Here is a 12,816-nt window from a genome sequence, read left to right on the forward strand (position 1 = left end):
AAACTGCAAATCCTAGAGGTTCACAAACTTTTGCCACTCACCGATATGCAACACTGGATCATTTTCCTCAAGTATAATATTTTTGTCTCATTTGTTTAATTGGGATCTCTTGGTCTACTTTTAGGACCTACGTGAAAATCTGATGATGTTTTGGGTCATATTTATTCAGATATATAGAAAAACATTCAAGCACTACTGTACTAATATTTTCTTTAGATCAATCAACATACACACATATTCACTTGTTAAATCTATAACAGTGACTATACAGATCGCTGTTTAGTCACTGAACTATCACTCATCACAGTTAGCTTGCTAGATTTATGCTAACAAAAGATGAACATGGTGGTGTCCATGTTTTTTTTTTTTACTTTGTACTCTAGCTCAAATGCATGGAGGTCAAAAAATGTTTAATTTCTCAACTTCTGAGTTAAGTTGAAAGCAGCAGACTTTGGCCGTGGTTGTTGCTTCTGCAATATTTTGTATGGAACTAGAAAAAGGAGAATAAGGGAAAATGTTAAGGAAGGATTGGTTGGGGAGATGCTGACAGCAAGAACTGTTTATTCTGCAAACAGAACCAAAGGGGAGGCTTTTTTTTACATTACTTTTTACATACCAGGAATCATGTAATAATAGCTGATAGAATGAATGTTGTGCTTGCATTTTGCCCTCACCCTCTCACAAATATATGGATGAAAATAAACTGGATTCAGGGATCTGCTGCACATGTCCGCAGATGAGTTTGATTTCCTCTTGAACTCTTATTGGCTTTTTCTCAGCAGTGATCATGCTACATGATTAATTACCAAGCATGTCAAACATGCTTAAAAATGTCATTTAAAATTTGGTCACTGAACTGCTCAGTTCTGACTACACAAGCAGTCACAGTGTAACAGAGACAGGGAAATCGGGACTAAAATTGTGTGGTGTGCACAATGCTTAATTCAAAGCCTAAATTTTGTTGCACTTAACAGCAAGAGGGAAAAAACAAAAAACAACAACAGACAGAAATAAGCATTGAATGTTGGACTGTAAAACAAGCATGCTTGTAAGACAGACACTTTACTGTACCCAAGAGATCATTTGCTAACAAACCAAGTGTCCGCAGTCAACAAAGCCGCTTTTGGTCTAACTCAGCTTGAAAACTTTCTTCTCCATAACTACTTTGGCATGAATATGATTTTCCCTTTACAAAATAAAATACCCTTTAAAGTCTTTACTTTTGACACAGTACATAAAACAGAACAGCCAAAAAAATATAGAAATATAATTTATGTTAAGGAATGTTTCTCATAGTTATTATATATTTAGGTTTACTGTCTGTTTCATTCTATAAATATGTTTCTCTTTTTTGAATGAAATTAAATAAATATTATGTAGAGGATTCACAGTATAACTCCAGCAGTTGTATATGGGGTTGTGCGCATAAGCCTTGTACGCACAACATAAGGTATATCTGTGTATTTTATACCCAATCATGTAAATGTATTGGGAAGATTGAAATGACTTTCATAGCCATCCCTACATTTCATTCTGAATAAATCATACTCTTTTATAAAGTACAAAATATAATCTGACATCTGTAATAATTTTCTATTCTTCGTTGCGATTACATACAAGTTTAAACTGTGTTGTATTGTCTGGCAAAAGAAAAAACAAAACAAAATTGGTCCCACTTAATTTGGATTAACCCACACATGAGTGTGGATGCTTAGATTGTAAACTGAATTAACTGGATTAGAATTTAGGATATGGACAGTAAATGTGCAACCGTTAATAAAAGTCTATCCACTATGTTAACATACTTTAATCCCAACACTAATTCTAATCTTTCATAGTTTTCTTAACTTCATTTATCTTCAAGTTTACAGCAAAAGGCTTAGTGTGAGGGAAGCATTTACGTTGATCTTTAAAATATCATGTGCTAAGTAACTCCCAACCATACATTGTTAATGATTATGACCTAAGATCATCCACAGTAACTTCATCGCCACAGTGGCAAAGTGCTGTAGTGTACAAAAAAATCCTGATGGCACTCTGATGGACATCATTTAGGATGTTTAACTTGACCAACCAATATGAATTAAAACAAAACTTTGCCAATTCAATGCACTTGAGAGCAGTTGTCTTATTTAAACGACAATGAGCCATTTTTAGTAAACTCATGTTTGATTAGATCACATCATCAGGATGTCATTGTAGAAGGGCAGCATGTGTATACTTTAGTCAATTGAGAAGCTTAGTGGTTAATGGCGGAGCATTACGAAGACAGTTGGATGAAGATGACATTCCTTGCATTGCTTGCCACATTCTTGGGTCAAATCTGTGGAGACATATACATGTATGAAGAAAAAACGCAGCAAAATGGATTACTCTGTGATGGTTTAGCTAACCTAACATACACCAGTGTGGCATCTTCTCCTGATTTCAGTGTAAAAAAATGCCTAGCTAGCAATCATCTCTGCATAGAGCAAAGGGACAAGGACTGCACCCTGGCTCTTAATGTGTGCAGACTTAAACAGTACCTTGCCCCTGTTTGCAGGGTTGGTTAAGAGGGGAATTAATTCCCGAGTTTCATTGGATTGCATGACTAGCATGATCAGAATGATAGTGACAGGTAAGACATTGGGCCACTAGTGTACTTCCTGCACCAGAGTTCCAGACTGGAGCTTCTCTGTCCTTCTGGTCGACTACGACTTTTCTTCTTCCTGCTGGTGTCCATCTTGGTCTCCCCTAGTGGTCTTTGACCTGATAGATCGGTGGGACTTACCGGGCTTGTAGGGCTTGTTGGGCTGTTAGAGGTTGTTGGGCCCTCAGGTGTTCCCTCAGTGATCTCAATCCTTGGAGGGTTCATCACCTCAAAAATGTTAAACGGTGCCGGTTCCGGTTGGCACATGACTGAGACATCCACAGTGTTTTGTCGGACTGGACCATTATTGCCAGTTTGGATCCCAACTGACACTCGTTCACTTGATTGGGTAGAGCTTCCGGTCGCTGCCTCCCTGCACAAGGTCCACATGTTATAGCACTGAGTGAAGTTAAAAAAGTTGCTATTAAAGGTCTTGAGCTCATTGCACACATCCCGGCGCAGTTCGGCCAGCTCAAACCGCATGGCCGCAATCTCTTCCTTCCATTGCATGTTGAAGGCTGCCACCATATTGGCTGATTCTTTAAAAGCTTGAATGGCCTGAGGAACATGTGGTTCAGGGATGGAGGGTGTTGGAGCAGGAACATGGTACATGGGTGGAGAAGAAGTGGGTGCCACAGAGATGGCTGTTACAGTAGAACTTGTGCTGTGATGACTCCGACCAGCATTCTCTCTCTCAAAACGCTCAAGCTCCTGGTAAGCCGAGGAGCTAGCACCGTCATCGTCTTCTATCATATCCTCATTTAACAAAGAAGTGCCTTCCATCGCATCATAGCCCTCTGGAAGACAAATTTGAATATGGAGATAGAAGAACATAGAGATAGAAGAATCCCTGTTTTAAATATACAGTCCCCTCTGAAAGTATTGGAACAACAAGGCCAATTCTTTTGTTTTTGATATACACTAAAGACATTTGGGTTTGAGATCAAAAGATGAATATGAGACGATAGATCAGAATTTCAATTTTCATTTCCTGATATTTAAATCTAGATGTGTTAAACAACATATAACATGGCATCTTTGGTGACAGACCACCCATTTTTTAGGTGCGAAAAATGATAGGAGCAGATAATCTTAATATCATGCTGTAAATTAAAATACATAACATTTAACATTTGGTTACATATCCCTTGCTTGCAATAACTGCATCAGGCCTGTGATGCACTGACATCACCAAACTGCTGAACTCTTATTTTGTGTTGTTCTGCCAGGTTGCCTTACAGCTTCTATTAGTTCTTGTTTGTTTTAGGGGGTTTCACCCTTCAGCCTCCTCTTCAGGAAGTGAAATGCATACTCAGTTGTGTTAAGGTCTGGTGATTGACTTGGCCGGTCTAAAACGTTCCACGTTTTTTCCCCTGATGAAGTCCTTTGTTGTGTTGACAATGTGTTTTGGATCATTGTCTTGCAATAAAGTCATCAATAAAGTTTAGTGAGAATGTTCCAGAAGCAGCCATGCAAGCCCAAGCCATGACACTTCCTCCACCATGTTTCACAGATGAGCTTGTGCTTTGGCTCATGAGCAGATCCTTTCTTTCTCCACACTTTGGCCTTTCTATCACTTTTGTAGAGGTTAATCTTGGTTCCAGAAGTTTTGTGAATCAACTCTGTATTTCTTTGCAAATTCTAATCTGGCCTTCTGATTTTTACTGCTGCTGAGTAGGGTGGGAGTAAGTCTTCTTCGAAAGGTGGATTGTGATACCTTCACCCCTGCCCTGTGAAGGTTGTTGGTGATGTCACTGACTGTTGTTTTGGGGGTTTTCTTCACAGCTCTCACAATGTCTTGGTCATCAACTGCTTTTGTTTTCCTTCTGGTTCAATGACTGGTTGTTAGTATAACAGTGGTTTCTTTCTTTTTCAGGACATTCCAGATTGTTGTATTGACTATGCCCAATGGCTCTAATCGATTTTCCCTCTTTTCTCAGCTTCAAAATGGCTTGTGTTTCTTCCATAGACAGATCTCTGGTCTTCATGTTGGTTTATCATCGAACAGGGCTCAAACCAAGAATATACACTCAGAGCTATCAATTGTTTAAACAGTCTAACAGGGCACATCTGAGCAACAAGAAAATCTGTCACTCCTGTCATGTTCCAATATTTTTAATCACTTGGGTGGGTTCAAACAAAAGGTGACATGTTCTAAGTTGTGTAACACATGTAAATATCAGAAAATGAAAGTTGAAATTCTGATCTCTCATTCATATTGTATTAATCTTTTGATCTCAAGTCCAAACATCTTCAGTGTATAGCAAAAACAAAAGAATTGGCCTTGCTGTTCCTATACTTTCAGAGGGGACTGTATCTATGCCTGTAGTATGTGAGTAAAAACTCTGCATAGACACTTCTGTCATCAGCTGTAATTATTCAAATAAGTTGCAAGTCAATAATTAAAATGATTGAAGTATGCCGTCTCTGTCAATTTCAAACACTTATAAACCCAAGTTATGTAAACATAATCCATGCAAGCTACTTCATGCCATTTAAGGTTTTTTTTTTTTTTACAGTATTTAGATGTGAAATAAATAAAATAGGATCTCGTACAGTATGTAGCAATATTTAACTTGTATTAATATTAATTAATAAATTAATATTTAAAGTGCACTTTGTTCCATTCCTTTGTAAGTTGAATCTGTCAGTGCTCAAGTTTTAATATATTTAGCAACAATTATTAAATAAATAAAGAAGCATCTTTTGGAAGTTCCAATTTTCTTTCTGTTTTTGTTTCATCCAGAATAACACTGTCTGTGTTTAGCTGGTTTTCCAGTGGAGGCAAAGCAAATGTATGACTGTTGGTCAGAAGTGATCAGTGCTGTGTAGACCTGCTATAACAACCAGCACTAAGACTTCACTGTCTTCACTGGTTGCAAAATGGTTTTAAATGACATTACCAGTTGGCCACACTGCTTTATATATTGTCACTGCTGGCAAACGGTGGTGTGTGATTGTTTTTACTCACATACTGTAGGCTTTGTATTGTGTGTTTACACTGCCTTCTCGCTCCTGTCAAGCATTAGCCTCCAAATGTCTTTCCATCTTTTCATCAGTCCAAGGGACAGCAGGGTTCCCTTGGCATTTGCCATCATTATCATCATCATTATCATCATCATCATCATCATCATCATCATAATCATCATCATCACCATTTTTTATAATCATAATAATCATTGTGCCAAAATCAAAAGATTTTTTTTTTGTGATAAATGCTAAATATTTAACAACATCGTTTTAAACACTGTCAGCAGATTTTCAGACTTTATGTTTTTTTTTTTTGTGCAACAGAAAAGATGAAAAGGCAATCGAACAATCACAAGTTAGTGGCCCAAGTAATAGATATGAACCCTATTGAACATATTAGGTCTTCCGATGTAAAGCCGATTGGACCGTGTGGAGATGTGGGGGTGTAAACAGAGCGTGAAACAAGACCTACAAGGGCTGCACCAGGGAGAGGCTGCAATCCCACTGTCCTACATGGCTGAAAACGTCCACACCAACAATATGCTGACATTTCAGTTTCAATGAGAGAACATTTCATTCATTTTGCAGCAATAGCAATTTAAAGATCCAAAATATTTACAGTACACTAATGGGAAAAATAGTTTCACTGTTAAATTAAACCCATATAAGAATGCTAATGGACTGCAAATCAGTTGTCCAAGAAAGCGAATAACTCACAATACCCCCACTTCTACCCCCAAGTACAAGAAACTCTAGGGTTTCGCCAGTTGGTTAGAGATTTGTCATAGTGCTTGATTCAATTTGCTTTGGGGCAATCATTATTTTCCCTAATCTAGTGTTAAAACATGGCAGCCGTCATGAGGCTAGTCCCTAATCAGTCGAGAAGGCAGTGTAAAAACACACATATACATAGATATATGTATGCGTGTTGGCAGTAAAATACCTGTGGCAGTTAGCCCTCCTGCTGCTCTTTTCCTCTGGATCTCCTTGTGTAGTGTTGGCTGGCCAAAGGAGAGGCTCTGTTTCTCTCCTTCCTTATACAATTTTATACAAACTTTCTCCTAGCTTATACAAACTTTTTAGCTCCAACTAATTATGCTTACGACTACAGGCCCTACAGGCATTATAGGAAATGTGGCACTACAGGCATTATAGGAAAATCAAGAATTTGATAACATTATCTTGATCTTCTATTCTATCACACTTATCAATGGGCAGTTGTTGAAGCCTACCTATGATTTGATTACTATCGTAGACGTAAACCATATCTGTAAATTGTTAAAAGGCACCCAAAAGCTTTGCTGCTGCCAAGAAGGGACAGAGTTGATGCTACCGGGACGTTATAAAACACATAAGCTTGACCTAAATTAATTCTGCACACAAGTTATTGGGCAAGAGTTGTCTGAGTTTCAGATTTCTATTAGAATTATTATAATCTTTTAAGATTTGGACTAACTGGACCTGCGTGTATAATGAAGCACTACAGACATTATTAAAAAAGGATTACATTATCTTGATTTCGTCTACACTTTTAAATCCGTCAACTTTCAGCTATCACCAGCCACATTTTATTTCATGACTACTGTAGATACAAACCACTTATCAAAGCATTTGAATATCTCAAAAGCTTCCTTTGCAATTTGCTGCCAAAGAGGGACACAGTTTGTGTAATTATATGTGTTATATACCAGAATAAAACAGATATAAGTGACCCATTCCACACATGTTAAAGGTCGAGAGGGAGCGTTGTACGGTGAAAGCGCTTCAGCAGGGTATGACCGTGGGATTTGGAAACTCTCCTTAATCCTCAGTTGCTGCAGTCACTTGGTTGGTTGTGATGGTTTTGACAAATTAAACCAGTGGTGTTTTATAAAAGATCCAATCAAAGAAACTCCATTTGGAAAAGAAAAAAAAAGAAAAGAAAAAAAAAAGGGAAAAAATGGAAACCCACATCAAAATGAATAAACAGATAATTCACTACAAAGTTCATTTGGATTAAACAAACAAACTGAACAAAAACAAGGAGCATTAAAAGGCCTATTTATACAGAGAAGAAAATCCAGTTGGATTACAATATTTGACAGTGAATACTGAAATAATCAAAGAGTGTTTCAATAGGGTTCATAGCTATACTTGGAATGTACACAGATGCACCATTAATGAGTGTGTGTTCAGGGAGTGGAACTGTTTGCACAAAGAACCATTGATGATACTTATACTCAATTTATGCAAGTCTTGCACCTTTAAATAGCTTCATGATAAACAGTTTATGATATAATAATTCAAATGATGCATTTTCATGATTTACTAAGTTGCCTCTATTATTTAAATCCATTCTTCATAGATGAATTATGCAGTTAGAGTGTCACTGTTTTTATCTTCCTTAAATAGCCATTCATCTTAATGGGGAAAAAATTGCATTGTTTTAAGCATTATTCTGGAAAACTACATATTCAGAACCACTTACATGCATTATGTGCATTTCTCAGTGAATAATTCCAATCAGAATCAGCCTTCAGATGCTTACATATTTTTGTAATTACTTTGTGCAACCAGATCGGAGGATTGAAATGAAGCGTCTCATCCCAGTAAGCTGCAGGTTACACCATTGTTAATAGTGCTCATATTTTTAAATAACAAAGCAAAGAAACTGCATTAACCTGTACATTGTTAAGGTCTCTGTCTCCGTCTGATCTTGTTGACCACTAAATCCCCCCCATGTTTCTTTTATCCTAAACGTTTCTGGCATGTTCTCAAACTTGTGAAACATGACTTATGTTGGAAAAAAAAAAAAAGAAAGCATGCTCTATATTTAGGAGCGTGTGTTGCATTGTGAGGCCCTCCATCTGTGTGAACTACCCTTCCCAGGTTAACTCTCGTCACCACCGGAATGGATAATGCATCAGCCGTGCAAGAACACAATCGGAGACATCTGCCATTGAACACTTAGAGGACAAAGAGGTCAAAGCAAATAAACAAACACACAAAAGGACAGGACTTAACTAGGAACATTCACATCCCAGCATCTCTCAAGCACAAGGGTTCCCCACTGTACATATGTAGGTATGTCATAGGATGTACGGACGGTATGATGGATATGTGCTCTTAAACCCCTTTTCTCTTTTTTTTTTGGAATCGAGGGGTGGTTTACCTGTTGTGGATCTGAGAGTTGAAGTGACAGTGGAGGATGTCATTGAAGGCAAGCAGTCGTCATCTTGGGAATACCCAGCCTGAATTGCACGCAGGTAACTGTGGCTTCGAGTGCGGAAAGTGGCAGGAAGGTCCAGGGCCTCCATGGCCTGGGACTCTACTTCACTAAAAACGGACTCGCAAACTGACTCATACTGGCCATTGACCTCAGTCTCACTCACCTGAGAGACAAAAACAGGAATAGCAGTCCTTAATTTTTCCTCTTCCTTTCTCTTTCTCACTTTGATTCTTCCCCTTTGCACAATAAACAAAGGAGCGTTAGCAGGAGGAAAAATGGAATGGACAAATTTAGCTTTTCAGCAGTTATCTATTTGAAATATAGAATGAAAGAATGAAAGAAAGTACAAGAACAATATTTGCACACTAAGTAACAGTCAGTGGTGTGTGTGGAAAGCATGTTTGAAGACCCTGCTTGGAAGTAAGAAGTGATTAGACACAAAATACACGTATCAAGCAGCAGATGCTATTCCTGAAGAACTACATTCCTGACATTATCAGGACAACACATGTCCTGATTCCACACCAGCACCATTTAAAGAGATGGTCTCTACTAAACCACAGCACATTCATTAATTCCATAAAATTGAATTCATTAAACACCAGCCATATCAGTAATATTGATGTACTGCTACCTTTGGAACAAGCCAAACAGTTTTGAAATCCAAATACTAAAATCACACTGAATTTATCGCAACAAAACAGACTTCATGGCTCCATCATCTTGTTCATCACCACATACAAGCTGCTTGCTAATTCCCTCTTGAAAATTGCGTATCTAATTAATCGCATACAAATATCAACCCGATCCAGTCAGTATTTAATGGCAATTGAATTCATATTTAACTTAATTCTGAGTTTGAAAAAGGGCATGCATAATGCTGATAACCTGTTACATGCAGTATAAATATATTTATAACAACTAACTGATGTTACAATGGAAATAAAAATATTTTACATCATCAAATGTGCAACTGTCTGAAATCTTTTTTTTAAAAAAATAAAAAAATTCAATGATCAATTTATACACTCATGCATTTGTGATTTTTTTGAAGCATTGGATTGTTGCGTGACTGTGGAGCAGAAAATGTGACCGTGAAGAAGGAAAAGAAAAGTTCCAAGAGGAGGAATATTCTGTCCACTGTAACAGATCTCATTGTGTTTTAAAGAAGATTCTCTGTTTATCCATTAGTCTAGTTTAGTTATGAGAAGTTTTTTGTTTTTTTTAAACATTGATTGACTGATTTATTAATTCATTCATTTGTTCATTCGTCTTTAGTAAGAACTTTATCCTGGTCAGGGTCCTGGTATATCTGGGGCCTAGCCGGGGAACACTGTGCGTGAGGCGGGACGCTAGTGCATCACAGGGTACCATGCACATTCACACATACATTCATACCTATGGGGCAATTTTAGCATAGCCAGTCCACCTACTAGCATGGGAAAAACATCTAAAACTCCACACCTAGGATCAGCATCATATCAGGGCCTTTGGATCAGTGAGACTGATTTTTTTAAACATATATTTCCAAAAACAATGGAATGTTCTGTTTTCTGCTGAGTGTAATTAACAAGTCACATGTAGTAGGTGTTAATGCATTGCTGACTTATTGTCATTTTGATTATGATTCTTTGCTAATAAAAAAGAAAAATCCAAATCAACATTTAAAAAGGTGTGTATATATGAGAACCTGCTCACACTCACCTGACTGAGGCAGCTTGCCTGACTGAGGGTGCTGACAGCGCGCATGTAGCTCTGGTTGCGAGAGCGGTATTGGGGAGGGTTGTAGGAGGTCACTGGGTCCAGAGACACACCGGGATGGGGACGCAAATCTCTCGTTGTTTGCAAGTGGTAGCCTTGGCTAAATGAAGGGAACAAGCAGGGAACTGCAGGCCATGATACTATTTTTCACCAACCTGATTTCTTGTAAATTATTGTAAAAAAAAAAAGGTCTGAAATTTGGAAGAAAAAAAAAAAAGCATCCATTCACTTCACTCAGCTTAGATACCTAGTTCCATGTGTAAGTTTACATAAACCTTAACCACAAAGACTAATATAGGGCCACAGCATTCAGAAATAGCCATTTAGTCTGAAGCAATGTGACAATACTGTATTGATGGTATATCATGAAAAGGAAAAAAAATTACCGGACTACTTAATAAAAGACGCAAAGATTCTGAGGAATAAACAGCAGGATATTCCACCAAGGTCAATCCAATCTCAGACAACATTTATAATACTTTTAGCAAAATTACTTAGTGACTTAGCTGGGTTTAGTGACTTTTGTGAAGTTGCAATCACTAATGTCTCCCAACAGCTTGACCTTAACAACTCTTCAGATAATAGTTGGATCAGACAATTTGTTATAAATTTCAAATCACACTTAAACTGTTAGCTGACTTCAGCGATTATAATGAATCATCCCTATTTGACCAAATTTAGTGGAAATTAGACTACACTGCATCATCTTAGAAAGCTTGGACTGAATTATTTTTGGAACTGAGCACTGATTCAGTTTTAAAACAACTCAGGCTGTCAGACCCAGACTGTGCAGCACCGTAATAGGCTCTCCATCTGTAGTAATAGGCTGCATTCTCTTTTTATATATATATATATATATATATATATATATATATATATATATATATATATATATATATATATATAAATCAGTGCAGCCTCAAAATGTATTAACAAAGCTTATCATTTATGCGTTTATTAGTCATAGGAGCCCACAATATAAGTACACATGGCAAGCAAGGTCATCATTCAGGTTAAATGTAATATTTGCCCTTTCTAAAATAGTGCCACAGCAAACAATAAATATGAACTCATTCATAAAGTCTCCTCTCATCTTTAGAAGATTTGTCAGATTGCAACTTTTTGTTACCTTCCTCCATTAATCTTTATTGGGAGGCAGGGAAGCTGAATTGTTCTTGGCTTGCTTCATGTCACTTCCGATCTACTGAATATTCAGATGAGTCACTGCTGACAAATTACCAGCTAGGCTTCAATATCCTGTAGACTGCAACCTTTCATAAAAATATCTCCACCCAATCCATGCAGCAAGGTCAGAGATAATGATCCATCCCAGTCAGCAGCACCATTATATAAGCCTTCAACAGACTAAGTTTCTCACATTTGAGGGATTTCTCCATCTAGAGGGATTCAAGCTAAACAGTAAGTTCTCTGAAAAAGAACTGTTAATAGGCATTAATATTCTGGTCTCTGAACATGAAAACGTTTATACTTGTGTGAATGTATCAAATCGAACTTTTTATATTTTACCCCCAAGGGGCACTTTTCCATAACGCTAAAGCTTAAAGATATACCATGCCTTTCTAATGTAACAGCATGTCTTTCAGGTATACAAACACGCATGCATGGTTGGTGGTTACAACACTTTTCATAATTGTAGACACACTAAGGCAAACAGTGTCTGCCAGCTTGCTGTAAGAAGCAAAATCATCCGTCACAGCACAGTTTTAATCCCAGTGCAGGTCTCACTGAAACAAATGCAAATGCAACCATCCAAAATGCAACAAGAAACAATAAACACATCGCACTTTCTATATATGCTGCATATCCTGTTACATATCTAATAACACATAACGCATGCATCTACTGTATGTAATAATAGAAAACATATCGCCTTCAAATGTGCAGTGTAAATGGCACAGAAAGCGCATTTCCCCATCACATTAAGGATGCTGAATCTGCTAGTCTGTAGAACAAACTACTATCAGAAATATCTCTCAGAGCAGATAGAAGTCATAGTAACTGCTACCATAACATGCCTCCTCAGGCTACTCTGTTACACCTAATGTCCACCCGTATCTTTCACTCCTCTCCCCCCCCAAAAAGAAACAGTCCTGTTAAATCATACCATACATCTGCAGCCACAGCAAGACCATTGATTTTGGCATGAACACATAAAATCAAATCATAATAAGCTTCAGCAACATTTGTCTGCTTCACCTGATCTCGACAAAAAGGACTGAGAAACCTC

The 12,816-nt window shown here is 37.6% G+C and overlaps 1 protein-coding gene across 1 annotated transcript in view; it reads right to left on the reverse strand.

The window, feature by feature from the left end:
- Positions 1-2,966: 2,966 nt before the first annotated feature.
- Positions 2,967-12,816, reverse strand: part of LOC128601572 (disks large-associated protein 2) — a 39,314-nt gene continuing 29,464 nt past the window's right edge. Inside the window, exons 3-6 of the mRNA XM_053614870.1 lie at positions 10,512-10,668; positions 8,751-8,970; positions 3,080-3,426; positions 2,967-3,002 (exon numbers count right to left, since the gene is read on the reverse strand). Of these exons, the coding sequence (XP_053470845.1) occupies positions 2,967-3,002; positions 3,080-3,426; positions 8,751-8,970; positions 10,512-10,668 (760 nt within the window). The remainder of the gene's footprint in view (positions 3,003-3,079; positions 3,427-8,750; positions 8,971-10,511; positions 10,669-12,816) is intronic.

This window comes from Ictalurus furcatus, chromosome 25 (assembly GCF_023375685.1).
Source record: "Ictalurus furcatus strain D&B chromosome 25, Billie_1.0, whole genome shotgun sequence".
Lineage (NCBI taxonomy): Eukaryota > Metazoa > Chordata > Actinopteri > Siluriformes > Ictaluridae > Ictalurus > Ictalurus furcatus.